The sequence below is a fragment of the Hippocampus bargibanti genome, linkage group LG07 (assembly GCF_051943395.1).
Source record: "Hippocampus bargibanti isolate YZ-2025 linkage group LG07, ASM5194339v1, whole genome shotgun sequence".
In the NCBI taxonomy this organism is placed as follows: Eukaryota; Metazoa; Chordata; class Actinopteri; order Syngnathiformes; family Syngnathidae; genus Hippocampus; species Hippocampus bargibanti.
In genome coordinates, this window is record NC_142740.1 from 3,072,501 (window position 1) to 3,097,592 (window position 25,092).

Here is a 25,092-nt window from a genome sequence, read left to right on the forward strand (position 1 = left end):
CAGCCATAATCTGTTCCAGAAACCCGTTCGAAAACCACGATTTAGTCGAAAACTGAAACATTTCTCAATATAATTAATGTCTATTTTTTTTAATCATGATTGACCATTACAAACACGCAAACACGCCTGCTCACAATGAAACACTACACGAGGATAATACACAAGGAAGTGACGTACAGTGATACCTTGGCTTCCGAACTTAATTGGTTCCCAGGCAGAGTGTGTAAGGCAAAAAGTGTGTACCCCAAAAATTAATTTCCCATAGGAAACCATTAAAAGGAGAATAATCCGTTCCCATTTCCCCATAAAACATAATTTTCTACTAAATAAGCCTTAAAACTACATACAATATACTTTATTTTATGTATAATAAATGTGCTATGGTATTATAATTAAAGAAATAAACTGCACTGTATAATAAAGTCGTTTCATTTACATTTATTTATTTATTTTTAGAATCAGGAAGCCTTTTATAGACCCACTATTGCTGCTATGAAATGTAAATTTCTCCACTGCGAGACGAATAAAGGCAAATCCAATCCAATGGGGAAATTTGCAAGATTAATACTATTATTATTATTATATCATTATTGTTATATTAATAATAATAATAATAACTATTATTAGTGTTATTATCAGAATCAGTAAGCCTTTAATAGTCCCACAATGGGGACATTTGCAGGACTAATAAAATTATTATTATTATTATTAATATTATTAATTTATTATTATTATTATTTTATTGTTATTATTTTATTATTCATTATTATTTTTCATTATTATTTTATTATTATGATTGTTATTATTATTATCATTGTTATTTTATTTTATTATTATTATTATTATTAATAATATCTATTGAAGCCATTTTTTTATACTCGTATTTTTTCTACGCAGGGGCAAGTAGCTTTGAAAAAAAAAAGTCATGGGGACCGTGAAAAAAAATGTAAGTATTTGAGACGATAGCAAATACGTTTTCACACATTAGATCATCCAATTCCGACGTTAAAGCGGAAACAAATACCAGCTCCGATGCCCGCATACCCTCATGTGACCGATCATCCGCACGTCATTTTCTTTCCTTCCTGCGACGGCCTATTTAGAACGCAATAAAACTGCAGGATCCAGACGTGATGTCACCAAAGAGTCGGAGGAGTTTTGTTGACATGTTTTTTTTGTTTTTTTTTTGTCAGCTTCATCGCCCACTAAACGCGACGTTAACACGCAAAACGCTACACGCGGTCGATTGAGATCTGAGGAAAACATAAGGGCTGCTATGAAAGGTCACGAGCGGTGTACTACGTCTTGACGTCTGCTCTTTTGATGATTAAACACTTGATTTTGTCACTTTTTGACCTTTCGCTATCTGGGCCGAGGTTTGTGGAAGGGGGCACTGTTAAAGGACAACCGACGTCTCCGGACAAGTTGTGTCCATAATTTGTAAAATGGCTTCAAAGGACTTCTACTGAGCGTATTTTACAAAGATTCCACCGCATATAGCTATATTTTACGTTTTAAGACTCTCGTTGAATATTCCGGAAGTCTTGTTTGTGAGTGGGTGACGAGTACGTACGTGACGTCACTGAAGGAACGCCCCTGACCGAAAAAAAAAAGGACATTGTAGCAGTCCTTCCATCATGTCAATGCGTTTTGCTAGGCTATCTGAAAACGTCATGTTGCACCAAAAAGAGCCAGAAGAGGGCGACCAAGTTCCATACAAGGAATTCATCAGCCTGTGGAAATGGGCTGATTAATTCCTGACAGGAAGCTTGGTCGCCATTTCCTGCCTCTTTTCTGGGACGCTACATTGCAGTCCACATGCCTCAAAATGACAGGGAAGGACTTCTTTAATCAATTGCAAATATGTATGCTTTCCTCTTCAGAACTATTTGAATCATATTCAGAACTGGATGACTAACAAGAAAGCATATTCTCAAAATCTGAAGCCATTTTGTTTTTTGTTTTGATTCTCCAGCAATGCAAGACGTCTTGGCGTGACGTCACGAACTGGGGGCGGGACTTTCTGAAAATGCTCAATTCGCGGCTCAATTTTTTTTGCAGATTTTGGACACTTTAAGTCATTTTTTATTGGTGTTTTGCATTTGAATAAAAATATCATACTGCGTGTTTTGGGTATTTTAGATGCTATAAAACGTTTTTCTGATATCAGTTAAGAAACAAAAAAGTGACGTCGGTTGTCCTTCAAAGACGCATTATCTGATGATAAAAAAAAAAAAAAAAAAAAAAAAAAAAACATTCACGTGCACCAACTGGAACGGGAGGTATCTTCCAAGGAGGCACGCTTGAACCGCTAAAGCCCCGATGAGATGATTTGATACATGTGGTATCATGCCGATGCAAGTCTGGAGCGATGAAGACCTCCTGCAAGGCAAAAAAAAAAGAAAAAACAAACAAGTCGCGATATGTTATCTTTTAAGGACTTAATGTTGAGTGGTATCTCCTAACCATCTTCAAAGGAGCAGAAGGAACCTCACCACTGAAATTTGCTACAAATGTTTCTTGAAAATGACATTTGGGGGGGGAGGTAATAGTGAATATTTTTGATTATATATTTTGAACTAAAATTAATGTAATTTTGAGGCCATTATTTTGTTGTTCTTTAGAAAAACTCTGAATCATACAATACAATTAGAATAGCAATCCTGGCAATAGTGAAAATGTGCATAACAGACTTTTATTTTGTAACATTGAGGGAAAAAGATAACCCCCCCCCCCCCACACAAAAAATTGTTATACAACATTTCATGTCCTCCCCCCCCCAAAAAAAAAAAAAATAAAAATAAATGCAAACAACAATATCTCTTACTCTTTCTAATAGACTCCAAACAGCCCAAAATAAAAAAAATGAATACATAAACACATAAATAAATACATACAATCCAATCCAATCCAATCCAATAAAAAAATACATAAATAATCTTACTCTTACTAAAAAAAAATCCAAACAGCCAAAAACAAATAAATAAATAATAAATGAATAAATAAATACATAAATAAATAAATACTGTTACTAATAGACTTAAAACAGCCTGAAAATAATAATAATAATAATAATATATTTTATTTTCAATCGCCTTTCAAAGCTCTCAAGGACACTTGATAGTACAATACATAAATCTAAATAAATATATATTAATATATAATGTATATATAATACATATAAAATATAATATATTTAATATATATAATATACAATAAATAAATATATAAACAGGTAAATAAAAAAATAAAAAAATAATCTTACTCTTACTAAAAAAAATTCCAAACAGCGAAAATAAATAAATAATAAATGAATAAATAAACACATAAATAAATACTGTTACTAATACACTTAAAACAGCCTGAAAATAATAATAATAATAATACGTACATTTTATTTTCAATCGCCTTTCAAAGCTCTCAAGGACACTTGATAGTACAATACATAAATCTAAATAAATATATATTAATATATAATATATATATATAATACATATAAAATATAATATATTTAATATATATAATATACAATAAATAAATATATAAACAGGTAAATAAAAAAATAATCTTACTCTTACTAAAAAAAATTCCAAACAGCGAAAAAATAAATAAATAAATAAATAAATAAATAAACACATAAATAAATACTGTTACTAATAGACTTAAAACAGCCTGAAAATAATAATACATTTTATTTTCAATCGCCTTTCAAAGCTCTCAAGGACACTTGATAGTACAATACATAAATCTAAATAAATATATATTAATATATAATATATATATATAATACATATAAAATATAATATATTTAATATATATAATATACAATAAATAAATAAATACATAAACAGGTAAATAAAGAAATAAGTAAATAATCTTACTCTTACTAAAGATTCTAAACAGCCCCAAATAAATAAATAAACAATGTAAATAAATACATCATCTTACTAATAAATACATAAATAAAGAGGCAAAAATAATTAAATGAATAATCTTACTACTAAAAAACTTCATACAGCCTGAAATTAAATAAATAAATAACTAAATAGATAATATTACTCTCACTAAAAGACCTCAGTCTGAAATTAAATACATGTACATAAATAAATAAGCGTAGAAATTAAATAAATTAATAGGCAAATAAATAAATAATCTTACGCTTACTAAATGACTCCTTACAGGCCAAAATAAATAAATAAATAAATCGGGAAATAAATAAATAATTTCACTCTCAGTAAAATAAACCAAACAGCCCCAAATTAAATAAATAAATAAACAAATCCGTAAATAAATAATTTTACCCTTCCTAAAAGACTCCAAACAGCCCAAAAAAAACAAACATCTCACCCAAAATAGAAAAAAAGGGGAAAAAACACTGCCATTGATTCCTTTAAAAAATAAAAAAGGGGTCTTTTTTCCCCAGCCTCTCCATCCTAACATTGTTCTTTTTTTTTCTTCTTTACTCTCTTACAGGGAGAAACCACACACATGGGCAGGCACAGAATTACCGGGTTGGCGGGCGTGGCTAAAAATGACATCTGAAATATGAAATATGAATTGTGATCCTCCCTTTGGGGAAAGGATCACTTTCCAGAAGAAGAAGAAGAAGAAGAAGAAGAAGAAGGAGGAGGAGGACAATGCGCTGGAAAAATGAAGCCAAAGTTCAATGCTGCATCCCACCTGGAAGCTCCGGCGAGGAGGTGAGTACGTAGGGGGGATGGGGGGCAATCTACGGGCATCCACTCCATCTTGCCTCATCATTAAAAGTCAAGCGGTTAATGACAGCTCTTCATCCTTCAATCAAAAAAATTAGAACTTGTTTTTAATCGCTGCTATTAAATAAATCAACTCGCCTTTGTTGTACCAGTTAAAAATGCGGTCGGGAGAGGGTGGGGGGGTCAAAGGTCAGCTCAAGTGTGGTCCTGTTTGTCCAAGTAAATGACTCCTCTTAAATTTGCAATTGGTGTCGTCATGGTGAGCAAAGAGAGGTGGGTCGCGGATGGATGAGATTTATGACGAACGCGCAGGGGTCATTGAACGCACCGCGCGCCCAAGTGAGGACACAGGCGACCGAACGCATCACAGAAGAAGAAGAAGAGAGAAATATTTAAAAAGAAAAAAAAAAACAAAACAGGACATGTGCGCATGTGAGGACGCCAAAGACAACTTTTTGGACAAGGGAGACAAACCGGTAGGGATATGAGGTGCTTTCGGAAAATATCGGGAATTTACTTTTTATGATTGTTTTGATCTTTTATTTTGAAATTACTGCTACTTTTTTTGACTTGTAAAGTATTTTTTTGTGGGGGGGGTGATTGACTGCATCTAAAACTAAAATAAACTACATTAAAACTAAAATAAATCACATTGGCATTTTCCCCCGAAACATAATAATAATAATAATAATAATAATAATAATTAATAATAATACATTACATTTGAAGCACCTTTCAACGCTCTCAAGGACACTTTACAGTCACAGACAAGCTTATGTACTATAATAAATAAAATACAATCACAAATAGAATGCAATAAATAAAATACAATGATAAATAGAAATAGTATGATATGAATATGATATTTCACATCCATGCTATTGCACCAAAATAATCATCCATTTTTTTTAATTTATTCATAAGCGCCTTTCAAAGCTCTCAAGGACATTTTATAATCACAAAGCAAAATGTCTTTGAAATTATATCGGAGCTAAAATTATCCATCTTTTTTTAATAAATAAGACTGAATTAACATATTTTATTCATTTAAAAGCAGAGAAGTTCTTTTTGGGAAGAATAACGAACAACAATTTTATTTTTAATCAATTTTAAAGATTTATTACATTTTTTTCATGCATTTCAATTTTAAATTATGACAGACGAATAAGCCATTTAATCATTCTCATTTATTGCAGTAATTTAAATTCCAAAATAGGATTTTATTGAACTAAATATTCAGTTTATTTACTGTATTTTGATACATCCTTGAAATGATAAGTCTGTGTTAATTAGCATTTTTTATGCATAAGTGACATTGAGAGATTTGAAAGGCGCTTATAAATGAAATGTATTATTATTATTATTATTATTATTATTATTATTATTGTGCAAAATGCTCGGAACAGAGTTGAGGAGATGTGAACGTGAGGACTTTAAAGACAAGATTTAGTGGGCAACAAATGTAGGCACTAAATTCCGATGATTTATTTATTTATATTTTTTATTAATATATCATTTATATTAATATAAATTATTTTGTGGGCGGGGTTGGGGGATAAAATAATGGATTTATTTTTGTATTATTTGTTTATTTATTTATTTAGTAGTTTATTAAAATAATAATAATAATATTAATAATAATAATACATTTAATTTCAAAGCGCCTTTCAAAACCCTCAAGGACACTTTACAGTCACAGGATATTTTTTCTGCGGGTGAGCAGCGGCAGCCACACGCGCCAGCGTTCACTCTACCCCGCAAGTAACAGCAGCAAAGTATTTAGTAGTTTATTTATTTGTGTATTTGTTTCTTTGTGGATGTATTTAGTTAGTTATTAATATATTTATTTATAGATGTGTTTTTTTGTTTTTTGGGGTTTGTTTTTTTTTTTTACTCATTTACTGCCATTGCCGAAATTATTCGGGTATTGAAAATATGACATCGAGCGCCAGTCTGGAATTTGTTCGGGTTTTGTTTTTTTCGTGCTTGGGTGCCGATAAAGCGCTGTCAATGGCCTCCGGCAATGTTTGTTGTCTTTTTTTTCCCATGTAAGCGCTTTTTTTCCCCAGCTGTTCAAACGCTATATCAATCAATATGTATGGATTGTATTTTGTACAGCCGCCCCCATTTCAAGCTCAGATAACTCCAGACCCATATCACTTAGGAATTAACTGATGAAAGAAGAGAGTCTAAGGTTTCTAATGCTGAATTGAATGTTTATGTAGTTCTAAAACTGAATATTCTGAAGAATACAAACTCCAACTTGTTTGTTTGGTTTTTTTTTTTTTTTATTTTCTGGCTCTGGGTTCGATTCCTTCTTTTTGCGCGGCACACGCAGGTGGAAGTTGCGGATGGAGACATGTCAACCGAGCCTCTTCTTGCCACGCGCTTGTTCGTGTGCGCCAGCTGCAATGAAGAAATAGTTGATAAATATTTATTGAAGGTATGTTTTTTTTTTTTTTTTTTTTTTTAATTACTGCTGTGCCGTTATTTTTAAAGCTCTGGGGGGGGGGTCCATGTGTGTGTGTGTGTGTGTGTCCAAAGTATAATGAGGAAAATGTGTCTTGAAATATATCCAAGGTATTTAAAATAGTTATTGTAATTCTCATTGTCATTGCATCTTTGGGGGTAATTGCGCTTTGCATACCTGAGGGTTTTTCTTCTTCGAAGAAATAAATAGTCGACTTGCTTGTGTGTGTTTGTGGCGGTGTGCGCGTATGTGTGTGTGTGTGTGTGTGTGTGTGTGTGTGTGTGTGTGTGTGTGTGTACGCCGCAGGTGAGCGACCTGTCCTGGCATGTACGTTGCCTTTGCTGCAGCGTGTGCCAGGCCGCGCTGGGAGGCCACACTAGTTGTTATATTAAGGACAAGAAGGTCTTCTGCAAGATGGATTATTTCAGGTAGGCCCTTTGTTTTTTTTTTTTTTTTTTTTTTTTTTTTTGGTGGTCAAATGTATTTATTTATTTATCAGTTTATTTAATTATCGATGTTTTTATTTGTCTATTTATTTAACTATATATCTATTCAGTTATCTGTTTATTTGTTGATGTATTTTAATTTATCTATTTGTCAGTTTATTTATTTGGATTTTTTTTTTGGTCTATTTAACGAAATATCTATTCATTTATCGATGTATTTATTTGTTTATTTATGTTTTTTCATTTGTTTATCGACCTGTTTATTTATTTATCTATCAGTTTATTTAGTTAATTATCGATGTTTTTATTTGTCTATTTATTTAACTATATATCTATTCAGGTATCTGTTTATTTGTTGATGTATTTTAATTTATCTATTTGTCAGTTTATTTATTAGGATTTTTTTTTTTTTGGTCCATTTAACGAAATATTTATTCATTTATCCATGTATTTATTTGTTTATTTATGTATTTTCATTTGTTTATCGACTTGTTTATTTATTTATTTATCAGTTTATTTATTTAATTATCGACGTTTTTATTTGTCTATTTATTTAACTATATATCTATTCAGTTATCTATTTGTTGATGTATTTTAATTTATCTATTTGTCTGTTTATTTATTTGGATTTTTTTTTGGTCCATTTAACGAAATATCTATTCATTTATCCATGTATTTATTTGTTTATTTATGTTTTTTCATTTGTTTATCGACCTGTTTATTTATTTATCTATCAGTTTATTTAGTTAATTATCGACGTTTTTATTTGTCTATTTATTTAACTATATATCTATTCAGTTATCTGTTTATTTGTTGATGTATTTTAATTTATCTATTTGTCAGTTTATTTATTTGCATTTTTTTTTTTGCTCTATTTATTTAACGAAATATTTATTCATTTATCGATGTATTTATTTGTTTATTTATGTGTTTTCATTTGTTTATCGACTTGTTTATTTATTTATCAGTTTATTTATTTAATTATCGACATTTTTATTTGTCTATTTATTTAACTATATATCTATTCAGTTATCTGTTTATTTGTTGATGTATTTTAATTTATCTATTTGTCAGTTTATTTATTTGCATTTTTTTTTGCTCTATTTATTTAACGAAATATTTATTCATTTATCGATGTATTTATTTGTTTATTTATGTGTTTTCATTTGTTTATCGACTTGTTTATTTATTTATTTATCAGTTTATTTATTTAATTATCGACATTTTTATTTGTCTATTTATTTAACTATATAGCTATTCAGTTATCTGTTTATTTGTTGATGTATTTTAATTTATCTATTTGTCAGTTTATTTATTTTGATTTTTTTTTTGGTCCATTTAATGAAATATTTATTCATTTATCCATGTATTTATTTGTTTATTTATGTATTTTCATTTGTTTATCGACTTATTTATTTATTTATCAGTTTATTTATTTAATTATCGACGTTTTTATTTGTCTATTTATTTAACTATATAGCTATTCAGTTATCTGTTTATTTGTTGATGTATTTTAATTTATCTATTTGTCAGCTTATTTATTTGTTTTTTTTTTTTGCTCTATTTAACGAAATATTTATTCATTTATCTATGTATTTATTTGTTTATTTATGTATTTTCATTTGTTTATCGACTTGTGTATTTATTTATTTATCAGTTTATTTAATTATCGACGTTTTTATTTGTCTATTTATTTAACTATGTATCTATTCAGTTATCTGTTTATTTGTTGATGTATTTTAATTTATCTATTTGTCTGTTTATTTATTTGGATTTTTTTTTTGCTCTATTTATTTAACGAAATATTTATTCATTTATCGATGTATTTGTTTATTTTTCATTTGTTTATCGACTTGTGTATTTATTTATTTATCTGCCTATCTATTTGTCTTTTTATTTATCTATTTTTCTCTTTATGTTTATTTATGTATTTTTTTATGTATTTATTTATTTATTAATTACTTTATCTATTTGTCGGTTTATGTATTTATTTATCTTCCTGTTTATTTATTTGTTTATTTATTTTATTCATGTATTTTCATTCATTTATTTGTTTGTCGGTTTATTTGTTTTTTTTATTTGTTTATCTGCCTATTTATTTATTTGTCTCTTTATTTATCTGTGTATCTATCTCTTTATTTATGTGTTCATTTTTGTATTTTTTAAGTATTTATTAATTACTTTATCTCTTTTTTATGTATTTATTAATTACTTTATCTCTTTGTCAGTTTATGGATTTATTTATCTGCCTATTTATTTATTTGTCTATTTATTTATTTATGTATTTTCATTCATTTATCTGTCAGTTTATTTTTTCATTTGTTTATCTGCCTATTTATTTGTCTATTTTTTTATTTATGTATTTGTATTTATTTAGTTATTTATTTATCTCTTTGTTGGTTTATTTATTTATCTGCCTATTTATGTATTTGTTTATTTATATATTTCTACGTATCTATTTGTCAGTACATTTATTTATCTGCCTATTTATTTATCTATTTACCTATTTGTTTATTTATGTATTTTCATTTATTTATGTATGTATTTGTCAATGAAATGTATTTATCTGCCTATTTGTATATTTGTCTATTTATTTATCCATGTATTTGTTTATTTATTTGTCAGTTTATTTATTTCCTCATCACTATTATGTCATTTCCACAATGCGGCCTTTGCATGATCATTTTCTTAAGGTTGATGACTCCTGTATTTTATTGGATAACAAGAACGCAAGCACAAGTCTTCGAATGAATACCAGCCATTGTCACCCAAAAAACATTCCAAAATGTAAAAAAAATATAAATAAATCACCATTAAAGTGACCCACGCATCACGATAATATTTTTGAATCAGCAAACCTACAAATAAACATCATCGGAAGCATTTCCAATGTTATCGGATTGTGCAGTGACTGGTTATTTTCCGGGTGTGTACACTTATGCAACTTCTTAATCTGCGTCGCAGAAGGTTCGGCACGTGGTGCGCGTGCTGCGGCCGCCACATCCACGCCACGGATTGGGTGCGGCGCGCCAAGGGCAACGTGTACCACCTGGCCTGCTTCGCCTGCTTCTCCTGCAAGAGGCAGCTGTCCACCGGGGAGGAGTTTGCGCTGGTGGAGGACAAAGTGCTCTGCAGGGTCCATTACGACTGCATGCTGGACAAGCTCAAGAGGGCCGCCGACAAAGGTGATGATGATGATGATGGGGAATTTTAGAATACAGCGATACCTTGGCTTACAAACTGAATTGCTTCCCAGACAGAGTGTGTAAGGCGAAAAGTGTGTATCCCAAAAATTAATTTCCCATCGGAAACCATTAAAATGAGAATAATCTGTTCCCAGGTCCCCATAAAACATAATTTTCTAATTTTCTAAGCCTTAAAACTACACAAAATATACCTTATTTTATGTATAATAAATGTGCTATGGTATTATAATTAAATAAATAAACTGTACTATATAATAAAGTCATTTTATTTACCTTTGTGATGGTCGTTGATGGCTTGATGGAATGGAGTGGCCGGTTTCATCAGCATTAAACACTTAATGAGAAACGTAACCTTTATCTTTCACCATCTTGAGGAATGATCCCTCGTAGGTGCTTTCTCTGCCATAATTTTATCTAGTTCCTCATCAATTGTGTTATGTTGTAGCTGGGTTGATAGCTTTTTGCATCAAGTGTACAGATGGCTTGTGCGGGTTGTTTGTGGAGCCTGATTGATGGGATATTTTAACCTTGCAGTTTACACTCTGCCTTTGAACTATCAAAGTTGAAACTCACTCACTGTCGTCTGCCTGTCTCTTTAATGTTTAAAACACCTCCCCTCGCTACTGCGTTCTTATCCAATCACGTGTCTTTAACCGAAGACTGGGGGCGGGGAGTAGAGGACAAAAAAACTCTGCTGCCATTTTGTTGTTAGAAGAACGGGCTCATTAGCGAATGATACATCACTCATTGAGGCAGCTCCGTGTGTATCCCGAAAAAAGTTTGTATGCCAAGGTAAAATTATCATAAATTTATCGTTCGTAAACCGAAAAGTTCGTAAACCGAGGTATCACTGTATGTTAAAAAAAAAACATGGGTCAAGTCCAAATTTTAATCAGAGATGACTTTCGTTATCACACAAACGCTAAATCAGCATTGCTAGCGTTTGTCATAGGCTAAGATTGTTAGTCTCAGATTGTTCATGTGACAGTGACAGATTGGCGGACAACTCTTTTATTCGATCGAATCATTGATCAGATGGTTTCAATAGTCATGGCCCTCAAATAATTGAGGTTATATGATAACCTTGGCAGGCTGCAACGTGAACATGGAGGGCGCCGTGCCCACCGAACAAGAAATTAACCAGCCCAAACCTTCCAAAAGAGCAAGGACCAGCTTCACTGCCGACCAGCTGCAGGTAAAAAAAAAAAAAAACATATCAATAATTAATCATTTGTTTTTAATTAATGGAAAAAATCCATTAATTAAAAAAAAAAAATATATATATATATATATATATAATCAATAATAATTTGTTTTACATTTGTTCCCATTCATTAAAAATAGATTATTAATGATTCATAATGTATATATATTAACAATAATTATATATATATATATATATATATATATATATATATATATATATATATATATATATATATTATATATATATATAATATATATAAAATCAATAATGTGTTTTTAAATTAATTGAGTCTTTTTAGTTTCCATTAATTAAAAAAAATGATCAATTGTTGATTTTATTCCGAATATATATTCACAATAATTAAATGGTTTATATGTAAATATATAAACAATAATAATAATGTATTTTTAATTAATGGACTTTTTCCATTAATTAAAAAATCTTTTTGATAATATACTGTATATATATATTCGCAAGAATTAATATTTTATGTATAAATAAAAATCAATAATAGTTTTTTAATTAATTGATTGTATTTAATTTTCCATTAATTAAAAATAAATAAATATATAATATAATAAAAATAAAAATAAATATGTATTATTTATAATCTATTGTGTGTATATCAACAATCATTAATATATATAAATAAATGTCTTTTTATTAAATTATATATGTATAAATAATTTATTTTTAATTTATAGATTTTTTTACATTTTCCATTAATTAAAAATAAATTATTGATTATGTAAATTATAATGTTTATATATATATTAACAATAATTAATATTGTTTTATATATATTATATGATATATATTTAAGTAATTTTTTTTTACCATTTCGGCTACTGTACTTCCTTATTTTCACATATTTTTTTTATGAATTTGCAAACGTAGGTGATGCAGGCGCAGTTTGCCCAGGACAACAACCCGGATGCTCAAACGCTGCAGAAACTCGCCGAGCAGACGGGCCTCAGTCGGCGAGTTATACAGGTTCAGCCTATCGTTAATGTAAAAAAAAAAAAAAAATAATAATAATAATAATAACAATAATCCAAAAATGATCAAGCAACAACCCGATTCAGAAAAATAATCTGAATAATAAATATCACCAAGCATGACAATATACGTAACAACAGCCTTGATTATTCAGGTATGGTTCCAGAACTGCCGAGCCCGGCACAAGAAGCACGTGAGCCCCAACCATACATCCGGCGCCCCCCTGACCTCTCTGCAGCCCGTCCGCCTGGCCCCGCCCACACCCACCCCCGAGGAACTGCAGTACACCACCTACGAGGGTCCGGAAGGTTCCATGTTGTCGGCGCTGCACTCGTTCCTTGACAGTGAGCACCAAGCTTTTTATGAACTACTATACGAGTGACTGTTTTTTTTTTTTTACCCGAATCGCCATTTTTCACTTGGGGACATCTGTACGATGTGTCTGTCATGCTCTGACTCCCAAAGTGTGATACTCTGTCTCCCTCTAGTGGCAGATAAGAGAATCGCAAAATAAAATCAATTGGCCACAAGATGGCGCCAAAGCACTGTTTTTTTTTTTATTTCGTTCAGGAGAAACAGTGATACCTCGGTTTACGAACCCCTTGGCTTACGAACTTTTCGGTTTACACGAACGTTACATTTACGAAAAATTTACCTTGGCATACAAACTATTTTTTGGGATACACATGCAGCTGCCAAAATGAGTGATGTGTTGTTCGCGAACGAGCCCGTTCTCCGAACAAGAAAATGGCAGCCGGCTTGTTTTGGTCCTCTATTACCCGCCCCCAGTCTTCGTTTAAAGCCATGTGGTCAAGAACGCAGCAGTGAGGGGAAGTTGTTTAAACATTAAAGAGACAGGCAGATGACAGAGAGAGTGACAAAAATGGATAGAAAACAGTGAAATTTGGACTCGTTTAAACTTTGACAGTTCAAAGGCAGAGTGTAGACTGCAAGGTTGAAATTCCCATCAATCAGGCTCCACAAACAACCCGCATAAGCCATCTGTACACTTGATGCAAAAAGGTATCAACCCGATCGACCCTATCAACCTAGCGAAACAGAACACAATTGATGAGGAACAAGGTAAAATTATCGCGGAGAGAGCACCTACAAGGGATTATTCCTCAAGATGGTGAAAGAAGAAGACTACGTTCCTCATCAAGTGTTTAATGCTGATGAAACCGGTCACTTCATTCCATCAAGCCATCAACGACCATCACAAAGGTAAATAAAACCACTTTATTATACCGTACAGTTTATTTAATTAATTCTAATACCATAGCACAATTATTATACATAAAATAAGGTATATTTTGTGTAATTTTAAAGCTTAGAAAATTAGAAAATTATGTTTTATGGGGACTTGGGAACGGATTATTCTCATTTTAATGATTTCCTATGGGAAATTAATTTTTGGGATCCACACTTTTCGCTTTACACACTGTCTGGGAACCAATTAAGTTTGTAAGCTAAGGTATCACTGTTATTTTAAAATCCAAGTCTTTTTTTCCAAACTTTTTTCCAAAAGGCAGAGAAGTTGGAGGAGCAAAGCAAAAAGTACCCACTTTCTTTGTGAACCAAGCAACAACAAAAAAAAACAACAACACACAAATGCGCACCCTCAGCGGGGCAATGCGCGGATCTTAAAGGAGTACGGGGTGTGCGTCACTCCAACGATTCCTTCCGAGCTCAGTTCCACTCCTTCCGCCGCCGAGAAGGTGAAGTTCTGCAGCATGGTCACCAAGAACAAGAAAAGCTCCATCCTGGCTAGGGCTTCACCCAGACATGCACGTTTTCCTGACGCACACACAAAAAAAAAACAGTAATGACCATTTTTTTTCTCTCCTTGTTTTCGAGACAGTCCGTCTTTTATTACCGGCAGAGAAAGGGATGAATGCATTCCTCTTGACAAAATTGCCATTAGAGTCCAGGAAATGTCCCGGGTTGAATTTATGTGGCGTTTCCCATTCGTTCTTGTCGAAGAGCACCGACGTCAAGATAGCTAACACGGAGCTCCCCTGAAAAAACGCAAATAGATAAGGAAGCACACTTAAAGGACAACCGACACCATTTTTTGTTTCCTAACTGACATCCGAAAAACATTTTATAGCATCTAAAATACCCAAAACACGCAGCCTGATATCTTTTTTTTGTCCCAAAACTACTTCAAAATGACATCGGAAATGGTGAATTTTAGAAGGTCCCGCCCCCTTGTTCGTGATGTCACGCCAAGACGTCTTCGCCTTGCTCTAGAATCAAAACAATGGCTTCAGGTTCGGAGAAGATGCTTTCTTGTTACTCATCCAGTTATGAATATGATTCAAATAGTTCTGAAGAGGAAAGCATACATGTTTGCAATCAATTAAAGAAGTCCTTCCGTGTCATTTGTAGGCAATAGGGGGGGGGGGGAATGTAGCACTAAAAAAAAGAGGCAGAAAATGCCGACAAAGCTCTGTGTAAGGAATTAATCAGCCCGTTTCCACAGGCTGATAAATTCCTCATATGGAACTTGGACGCCCTCTTCTGGCAGCTTTTGGGTGCAACACGACGTTTTCAGACCAAACAAGTACAGCAAAATGCATTGACGTGATGGAAGGACTGCTACAATGTGTCCTTTTTTCGGTCAGGGGCGTTCCTTAAGTGACGTAGGGTGAGGATTGGTCACCAACTCGAAAACAAGACTTCCTGAATATTCAGCGCAAGTCTTAAAACGTATAATATAGCTATATGCGGTGGAATTTTTGTAAAATACGCTTAGTAGAAGTCATTTGAAGCCATTTTACAAATTATGGACACAAGTTGTCCGGTGGTTTTGGTTGTCATTTAAATCAGATGATTAACATGCCCATCAAATTGTGTTTATTCATTTAGTTCATTACAGTAGTTAGTTTGTTTTTAAACTGGTACTACTTGAAGGAAATAAATACACAATCTGTACTAAGTGGAAAATGGCGGATTTGAACCAAAATGGCAGACTATGTATTCTGTTTCATGTACTGTCATGTGACGTTGAGACTTTTATCATGTCTTTATTTTTTATTTTCGACATTCTCATCCAACTTGATGTTGATCAATAAAAATCCATAAGAATAATTTATTTTTAGAAACTTTCTTGAGGGTACCACTGAGTGAGATTCCAACCAAAATGGCTGACTTCCTGTTCACTTTCTTGTATGGATTACAGCAGTGATTTTCAACCACTGTGCCGCGGCACACTAGTGTGCTGAGAGATCGTCAGGTGTGCCGTGAGAAACTATCTAATACCCCTTTTTAAAATTTAAAATTTTACAAACATTTATTCATCATTTTCTCCCAATATTATGTAATTGTCCGGTGTCCGTGCTGAAAAAAATGGGAGGTTAATTTAATATTCGTCCGTGTGGCAACACGTCACTGATTGCCTAGTTCCTGCGAGATGATTCGTTGTGTGCAGCAAAAAAAATATTCCAATGTAAAAAAAAACGTGCCCTGGTTCAAAAAAGGTTGAAAAACACTGGATTACAGTATTGTGGCTTTTTTTTTTACATCTCCACCAAACCAAAATTTGTGTGGGCTATTTATTTTCTGCTTAAATATCTCACTGACACGACTGAAAAAGCAATGAGTAGTTCCAACCAAAATGGCTAAGCCATTCACAGTAGAGCGACGGTGCCCATTTACGTCGATCGCCATCCACTCGGAATTCACGGAAGTATCGCGATGATTCAATTGCGATTTGGGCTAGACTAAAAAAAAGTGTCTGCTCATGTTCATATTTTTTTTTACACCATAATATTCACATCAGTCTCACTTTCACAAATAAATATTTTAAAAATAAATAAAAGATGATTAGTTTTTATTTACGGTGTCCCGTGAATACGTCACCGGAAGTAGTTAGTGCTCATCAATCCACAATCCCAGTTTGCTGTCAAGGTGTTTGATACAACGCTAATTATTATAATCAATTATGAGAAACATTATTGTTATGATTGCGACTCAAATTTCATTTCGTGGACAATTCACTCGCAAAGAATTGGAACCAGGAAGGACCATGAGAAGCATTTTAAAACGGTACGCGTGAGCTACTAGAGTTAACGAGATGCAAAAGTACGTCGCTTGCCTCCATGTCAAGACTCCCCACTAAGGTAGGCGATGATTTTCTCTTAATAAACTGTCAACGCTACATTTTAGGGGTGCTGGCTGATCAAAAAGTAGATCTCAAATCTAAAAAGTTTGGGTACTTTTGATGTAGAGCATTCTGTTATGATCTGGAGTGTTCGTTCAATTTTGTGTTAATTGGCGAAAGTGCTGTCAATCTAGCTATCTCGTAGGTACGCCACAGTGAGTTATATTTCACCGCGATTGTTTCTATCCAGTGACCCGAGCTGTACTCGTAGTTTTATATCTGCATTTTTGTGAAGTACGTAATGGTTTTTGGTGGGATTTTCCAAGCTATGCAATTTATGTTGACGTATTACACGTTTCCCTCCATGCTGGTTCTTGAAATTTCCAAATATGACAACGAGAAACGGGGGGAGGGGGGACATTGATTGATGTTTACACTCTTTTTTTTGATAACACTACTGTTTATAAACGTGAGTAAGTTGTATTTTTGAAACTCATAGAAGTGGTAGAATATATATTTTCCTCCATAACTGCCAGGTTTAAAGCAAAAAGAAGCATTAGCATAAATATTTCTAGCGCTCGCAATTTTCTTTCCTCGTATTCAGTGACAGCCATTTTGGATTTCTGACGAAAATCTGCCTGCATTCGATCGTTGAAATATCAGTTAATTTATATTTTGATTCTTTTCTTGTGTTTTCTGTTCTCGTTTAGAATTTCAAAAGCTTTTGAATGGTACCTTCCTCGTTTATATTTGCCAAAAATTAAGAAAGTTATGATAGTTTTGGTCACCGATTTTCATTTCATTCACTGTGTAATTACAGGCGGAAAATTCCCTCATATTTTGAAAATTAAAACTTCTATTATTTCCTTATTATTTGTCATAATAATAATCCATTTCATTTATAAGCGCCTTACAAAACTCTCAAGGTCACTTTACAGTCACAGGATGAGTTTTTCTGTGTGTGAGTAGCGGCAGCCACACACGCCAGCGTTCCCTCAACCCGCAAGTAACTCAAATACAGTAAAGTCTCGTTATATGGATATCGGATATATCGATAGTCCCGGTTATATCGATACTATTTCTATGCATGCACAGAGAAAATTACATGCAAACAGGGTCGGATATATCGATAGTCCCGGTTATATCGATATTTTTTCGGACTCCCTTGAATATCGATATAACGAGACTTTACTGTAGATGGAAAGCTCGCTAACAGATAGCTAATAGATAGCCAGCTATCTATCCAGCCAGCCAGCTAAATAGCCATATAGCAAACTAGCTAGATAGACAGCTAATAGAACAATAATCTAGACATCATTTGAGAGCTATTTAAATGCACTTTAATATGGTATTAGAAAATGTGTGATGAATTATTATTGATAAAGTTTGTCACATCCCTATATAATAATCTAGCTAGGTAGCTATAAGCTAGCTGCTCACCCACAGAAAAACATACCGTGACTGTAACATGACCTTGAGAGTTTTGTAAGCTACCTATAAATGAAATGTATTATTATTATTATTATTATTAATATATTCAAACTCTGCTGGTGCACCTTGGGGATGACGCAGTCTCCCAATTGTATATCTTTCGAGGCCACTCTGGTCATGTTGAGGGGAACGACGTTCGCCATCCTTTGGATCTCATGGATGACGGCGTTCGTATAGGGTAGGTGAGCTCTATCACTCATCTTGGGTAAGCGACTCGTCCCGATCACTCGTTCGATCTCCATCTGGGCTTTATCTTGGGAAAGGATGGAAGATATTGATAAGGCAAAAATTAGTGCGTCCAAGAGATAGACTGCCAAATGAAAAACAAAGGCACGTAGTTTATTCATTACATTGTAAAAATTAAAATTGTAAAGAGCAATACATTGGGGAGACTAAACAAATTCGCAAAAAAAGACTTTATCAACATCGCAGTGATAATACTAGTGGGCCTCAATCGACAGTACATGTGCACCTAAAAGCTAGCAACCACCCTTTTGACGACAATGACGTTAAAATCTTAGCGAAAGAAAATAGATGGTTTGAAAGGGGAGTAAAAAAAGCTATCTTCATAAAACAGCAAAACCCTTCACTAATTCGCCATGATGTGGTGAGGTTCATTTTTGGATCGTTCCTACAACAGACTTATTAGGCAACATAGGCTTAGTTATGCTGATAAGGTTTCAATTTGGATCGTTCGTACAACAGACTTATTAGGCAACATAGGCTTAGTTATGCTGATGAGGTGATACCAGAGCAAATGGGTCAATCAGGCCATTCGTAGGCCTCATACTCAGACAGGACACTAGAAGTAATCAGTCAGGACAATAGAAGTAGGGAGTAGTCCTCTTCTCCCCCTAACCTGAGAGCAGGGACCAATCACAGCAGAGTCTGGCACCGCCACGTCTAGATAGTAGGGATATATATATAGGGCCGAAACTACCAGCAAAAGACTTTAGTTCGCTGACGAAGCCTCTTGGATAAGAAGCGAAACGTCCGACACCTTCAAAGAAGTACAGATGACGGCCGAAGAAACCTTTTCATCTGTGCTGATGAAAGGAATACGTCCTTGATCGAAAACCCACCCATGATTTGAGGGTTCTGGATGAGGAAAATGAGACCCCACTGCAGCGTCTTGGATGAAGTCTCCGCCCCAGCGAGGAACAGATCCATACAGCACAGAACCAGATTTTCTTCCGTGAAACCCAATTCGCCGTTCGCCTCGTTCTGTTGGAATAAGACGGAAAAAAACAAAAAGTAACTAGCGTTTCCTGTAATGGAGCGCTCGTCAGCTTACGTTGCTCTCCACCAGGAAAGCGTCGATGTAATCTCGTGGATCGTTGGGATTCAAATCCAATTTATGGTTCTTTATCTGGGCACCGATGAACTCCTGCAAGGCTTGGAAGTTGGTAAAGATTTCATTGTGGGGTCCGGGTAATTGCTTCATCAGCGCCGGGAAGGCGTTGTAGAGCTGCGACCAAGGAACATAAAGTTTGACAAAAGTACAGTCAAGTCTGGTTATATCGATATCTGTTATATCGATAGTACTGCTTATTACGATATTATTTCTATGAACTCAAGGAGAAAATTACATGCCCGCAGGATCGGATATATCGATAGTCTGGTTATATCGATATGTTTTCCGACTCCCGTAAATATCGATATAACGAGACTTTACTGTATCTCGTCTTGAAGATCGCGTGTGACTTAGCATCGGGTTAGCATTCAAGGTTTATGTCCCAACTCGGCAGTCCTAACAAGAAGTTATCTTGGAGCTACATAAAGACAAAATAGACTTGAACAAATGTGCGTTTCTGTTGCCATGATTAGCAGGTAAGCTAGCATTCTAGTTAGCATTACTTTTTTTTTCATGCTGTCCCGGACTAAATCTTTTCTGTTGTTAACTCATTTACTGTCTGGCCCAGGATTATTCAAATTTTCTGCATAATTAACTCATTCACTGCCAGATGATGTGCAAAAAAGTGTCCACTCCAGTGCCAGGGTTTTTGTCATCTTTACTCAAATTGAAGGACCCACAGAATATTGAGTTTTAGGAGTACGTAAACATTCAATTAAGCCTTAAATTAAACCTTAGACTCTCTTCTTTCATCAGAAAAAAATAGTTAATTCCTAAATTATATGGGTCTGAAGTTATCTGATCTTGAAATGGGGGCAGCTGTCAATACAATCCATACATATTGATTTATATAGCGCTTTAACAGCAGAAGCTGTAGCAAAGCGCTAAGATGGACAAAAGGCAAATGCTTCCTGTTGTGGAAGGGGAAAAACATTGCCAGAGGTCTGACCAGCGCTTTATCGGCAAGAAAAAACACAATCCGAATAAACTCGGGAATGGTAGTGAATAAGTTAATATCTAAGTCCCCCACATTTCCAACGGGGACTCCGCGAAGAGGCATCGTAGCGCTATCGCTAAGGATAGCGCTACGATTAGAATCTCAGCTGGTGTGCATAAATTCTTTGACTTAAAGTTATTGTGCAGCGAGGGTCAAGGAAAAACAATTTTATTTTGTGTGTTTATGATCAGTTTTGGAGCTAGCCTCGCAGTTAGCAAAGTTAGCCTCCGAGTCACAGTTAGCAAAGTTAGCATCTGAAATTCCCTTCGGACGCGTGTGACTTTCACATCCACGTTTCTTATAAAAGACCATAAGAGGCTCTTCTGTTGCCATGATAACAATTAGTATCCCGGTTAGCATGTTAGCATCCACCTCCCCCTCACCTGACCCCACACGGAACCTTCCAGATAGATCAACGTCTTCATGTTTTCATGCAATTGCTGCATGTTCGGATCATCGTAAGGGAACCTCCTCCCAAAAATGACCTGACAGATGATGTTTGCCACCGCTTCGTTCAACAAGTCCGCCGGATCAAACAATTCGCCTGTGGGGAAGGTGGCAGCAACACAACAAACAACAATTCCTTTTGAAACCGGAACCCTTATGTCAACATGTCACTCAAATTTGGCATACAGTGATATCTTGGCTTACTAACTCAATTGGTTCCCAGACAGAGTGTGTAAGGCGAAAAGTGTGGATCCCAAAAATTAATTTCCCATAGGAAACCATTAAAATGAGAATAATCTGTTCCCAGGTCCCCATAAAACAGAATTTTCTAATTTTCTAAGCCTTAAAACTCCACAAAATATACCTTATTTTATGTATAATAAATGTGCTATGGTATTGTAATTAAATAAATAAACTGTACTGTATATTAAAGTCATTTTATTTGCCTTTGTGATGGTCGTTAATGGCTTGATGGAATGAAGTGACCGGTTTCATCAGCATTAAACACTTAATGAGGAACGCAGCCTTCATCTTTCACTATCTTGAGGAATGATCCCTTGTAGGTGTTTTCTCTGCGATAATTTTACCTTGTTCCTCATCAATTGTGTTCTGTTTAGCTGGGTTGATAGCTTTTTGCATCAAGTGTACAGATGGCTTGTGCGGGTTATTTATGGAGCCTGATTGATGGCAATTTTAACCTTGCAGTCTACACTCTGCCTTTGAACTGTCAAAGTTGAAATCCATTTTCTCACTCTCTCTGTCTGTCTCTTTAATGTTTAAACCACATCCCCTCACTGCTGCGTTCTTGACCAATCACGTGGCTTTAACCGAAGACTGGGGGCGGGGAATAGAGGACAAAAAAAGAGTCGGCTGCCATTTTCTTTTAAAACGTTCTCGTTCGCGAACAACACATCACTCATCGTGGCGCTCCGTGTGTATCCCAAAAAATAGTTCGTATGCCAAGGTAAAATTTTCATAAATGTAACGTTCGGAAACCGAAAAGTTCGTAAACCGAGGTATCACTGTGTTTGATTTGTTTCTCTGTAAAAACAAGCCACCTTTGTGTTCTTCCATGGCCCGTCGCAGGTGTTGGCTCTCCTGGCAGATGCTCGTCTCCACGGTGCCATGAGCCAAGCCGAAATTGCGCATCATCCCCATTGCGAAGTGACGCTGCGTCCGCCACGTCTTACCGTTGCAGCAGATAAGCCCCCCTAAAAAAGGTGCGCAAATCACACCGTACTGATGACACCAAATATGTATACACCCCCCACCCTCCCTCCAACTCCCCCACGCTACCTTTGTGTTGATCATACAATCTGGAAAACAAAGCTTGGTAGGGCCTGTCCACGAACTTATCAGCCTGCGTCACCAGCACTTCTTTCACCGTCTTCCATCCGCATACGAAAATGGTCTTTTCTTGCCCAACGCGGATGCAATACACGTCCCCGTAGGTTTCGGCCAACTGCGCCGTTGTGGGGGGGGGGGAGACAATGGCGCCCTGTGGTCAGCTGAACGTGCATTGTGATTTCGCCACAATATTCTCTGTGTGCTAAATAGCATGCGGGGAATTTTTGCAATTTGGTCATTTATTGTTAATGGGAGGATTGAGCAGTCACCCTCGCTGCCCCTCCCCCCCACCCGGAGTAACTTCCCCCACCCCCTCTGAGAAGAAAACAAACATTCCAGTCTGGCGCGACAAAGCTTCATGAGGTGAAAAAAAATTAGCTTGTATTGAAACAAGTGGTAAGAAATTTGGATTTGTTGATTTTATTTTAATAATAATAATAATAATTAAAAATAATAATAATAATCCATTTTATTTCCAAGCGCCTTTCAAAACTCTCAAGGTCACTTTACAGTCACAGGATAAGTTCTTCTGTGGGTAAGCAGCGGCAGCCACACGCGCCAGTGTTCACTAAACTCGGAAGTAGCTCAAATACATAGAAAGCTAGCTAGCTAGCTTGCTAATAGATAGCCAACAGATACCTAGATAGATAGCCAGTCAGTTAGATAGTGAATAGATAGCTAGTTAGATGGCAAATAGCTAGCCAGATGGCAAATAGCTAGCCAGATGGCTAATAGATAGCTAATAATAATAATAATAATAATAATAATAATAATCATTTTATTTCTAAGCGCCTTTCAAAACTCTCAAGGTCACATTACCGTCACAGGATGAATTCTTCTGTGGGTAAGCAGCGGCAGCCACACGCGCCAGCGTTCACTAAACTCGGAAGTAGCTCAAATAGATAGAAAGCGAGCTAGCTAGCTCGCTAATAGATAGCCAACAGATACCTAGATAGATAGCCAGTCAGTTAGATAGTGAATAGATAGCTAGTTAGATAGCAAATAGCTAGCCAGATGGCTAATAGATAGCAAATAGCTAGCAAATAATAATAATAATAATAATAATAATAATAATCAATTTATTTCTAAGCGCCTTTCATAACTCTCAAGGTCACTTTACAGTCACAGGATAAGTTCTTCTGTGGGTAAGCAGCGGCAGCCACACGCGCCAGTGTTCACTAAATTCGGAAGTAGCTCAAATAGATAGAAAGCTAGCTAGCTAGCTCCCTCATAGATAGCCAACAGATACCTAGATAGATAGCCAGTCAGTTAGATAGTGAATAGATAGCTAGTTAGATGGCAAATAGCTAGCCAGATGGCTAATAGCTAGCAAATAATAATAATAATAATAATAATAATAATAATAATAATAATAATAATTAATAATAATCCATTTTATTTCTAAGCGCCTTTCAAAACTCTCAAGGTCACATTACCGTCACAGGATAAATTCTTCTGTGGGTAAGCAGCGGCAGCCACACGCGCCAGCGTTCACTAAACTCGGAAGTAGCTCAAATAGATAGAAAGCGAGCTAGCTAGCTCGCTAATAGATAGCCAACAGATACCTAGATAGATAGCCAGTCAGTTAGATAGTGAATAGATAGCTAGTTAGATGGCAAATAGCTAGCCAGATGGCTAATAGATAGCTAATAATAAATTTGGATTTGTTGATTTCATTTTAATAATAATAATAATAATAATAATAATAATCCAATTCATTTCTAAGCGCCTTTCCAAACTCTCAAGGTCACTTTGGATAGTGAATAGATAGCTATCCAGATAGCAAATAGCTAATTTAAAAGCATTTTAATGAAGTGGCAAATTTCCTTCTCAAATCACAAAATTTGCAATCCGGAGCTGCAATTTTTTTTAAATGATATAAAACAAAACAAATTGGGGGAGGGGGGCATGCTGTTCCATTATTGTTCATATGCCAACCTGATTTCACATTGATTCGCATAACAGGCGCTAATGTTTTATAACTGTGAAGCACTTCAAATAAGTGGCAAATTTGCTTCACAAATCACAAAATTTGCAACTTGTAGCTAATTTTTTTTTTCTCCCGGCGATGCTTCTCATCTTATAAAATCATAAATTTCAAGGCCCCTCCCACCCAAAAAAATAATAATAATTCCTACCTGCATGAAATATAAATGAGGCTGCTTGACGGGGATATTGAAGATATTCCCGACAAGAGGCAGTCCGAGCGGCCCCGGCGGGAAATACGCTGGCTCCCTTTTGCCAAAAATGTACCCCACCAGGAGGAAAATGGCCACTCCTAAAAGCACCACCCCCCACATCATTTCTT

At 34.6% G+C, this 25,092-nt stretch overlaps 2 protein-coding genes across 5 annotated transcripts in view; one reads left to right on the forward strand and one right to left on the reverse strand.

Annotated features, from left to right (window-relative positions):
- Positions 1-14,661, forward strand: part of LOC148895132 (LIM/homeobox protein Lhx8) — a 14,918-nt gene extending 257 nt beyond the window's left edge. Inside the window, exons 2-9 of one of the 4 annotated variants that reach the window (XM_089001715.1) lie at positions 898-946; positions 4,474-4,700; positions 7,054-7,158; positions 7,492-7,613; positions 10,596-10,816; positions 11,929-12,032; positions 12,942-13,037; positions 13,198-14,661. In XM_089001715.1, the coding sequence (XP_088857841.1) occupies positions 4,638-4,700; positions 7,054-7,158; positions 7,492-7,613; positions 10,596-10,816; positions 11,929-12,032; positions 12,942-13,037; positions 13,198-13,425 (939 nt within the window). In that variant the 5' untranslated portion in view covers positions 898-946; positions 4,474-4,637 and the 3' untranslated portion in view covers positions 13,426-14,661. Of the gene's footprint in view, positions 1-897; positions 947-4,473; positions 4,701-5,011; positions 5,192-7,053; positions 7,159-7,491; positions 7,614-10,595; positions 10,817-11,928; positions 12,033-12,941; positions 13,038-13,197 lie in introns of those variants that run through there. The other 3 variants (XM_089001716.1, XM_089001714.1, XM_089001717.1) reach the window with 3 other exon arrangements.
- LOC148895133 (cytochrome P450 2J6-like) lies at positions 11,255-25,091 on the reverse strand. The gene is made up of 10 exons (XM_089001713.1): positions 24,923-25,091; positions 22,734-22,899; positions 22,496-22,648; positions 21,374-21,534; positions 19,934-20,107; positions 19,722-19,863; positions 18,705-18,892; positions 14,920-15,061; positions 14,663-14,840; positions 11,255-12,026 (listed from the first exon to the last, which is right to left on the reverse strand). The coding sequence occupies exons 1-9, from the start codon at positions 25,085-25,087 to the stop codon at positions 14,665-14,667; spliced, it is 1,467 nt and encodes a 488-aa protein (XP_088857839.1). The 5' UTR covers positions 25,088-25,091; the 3' UTR covers positions 11,255-12,026; positions 14,663-14,664.
- Position 25,092: the final 1 nt, after the last annotated feature.

Excerpts from the sequence above, each read along its gene's own strand:
- LOC148895133 (XM_089001713.1), bottom strand. The coding sequence starts at position 25,087 with ATGATGTGGGGGGTGGTGCTTTTAGGAGTGGCCATTTTCCTCCTGGTG. Across the intron at positions 19,864-19,933 it reads CTTTCCTGGTGGAGAGCAAC|AACGAGGCGAACGGCGAATT; the intron begins GTAAGCTGACGA and ends TTATTCCAACAG. Across the intron at positions 15,062-18,704 it reads GAGACTGCGTCATCCCCAAG|GGGAGCTCCGTGTTAGCTAT; the intron begins GTGCACCAGCAG and ends GCGTTTTTTCAG.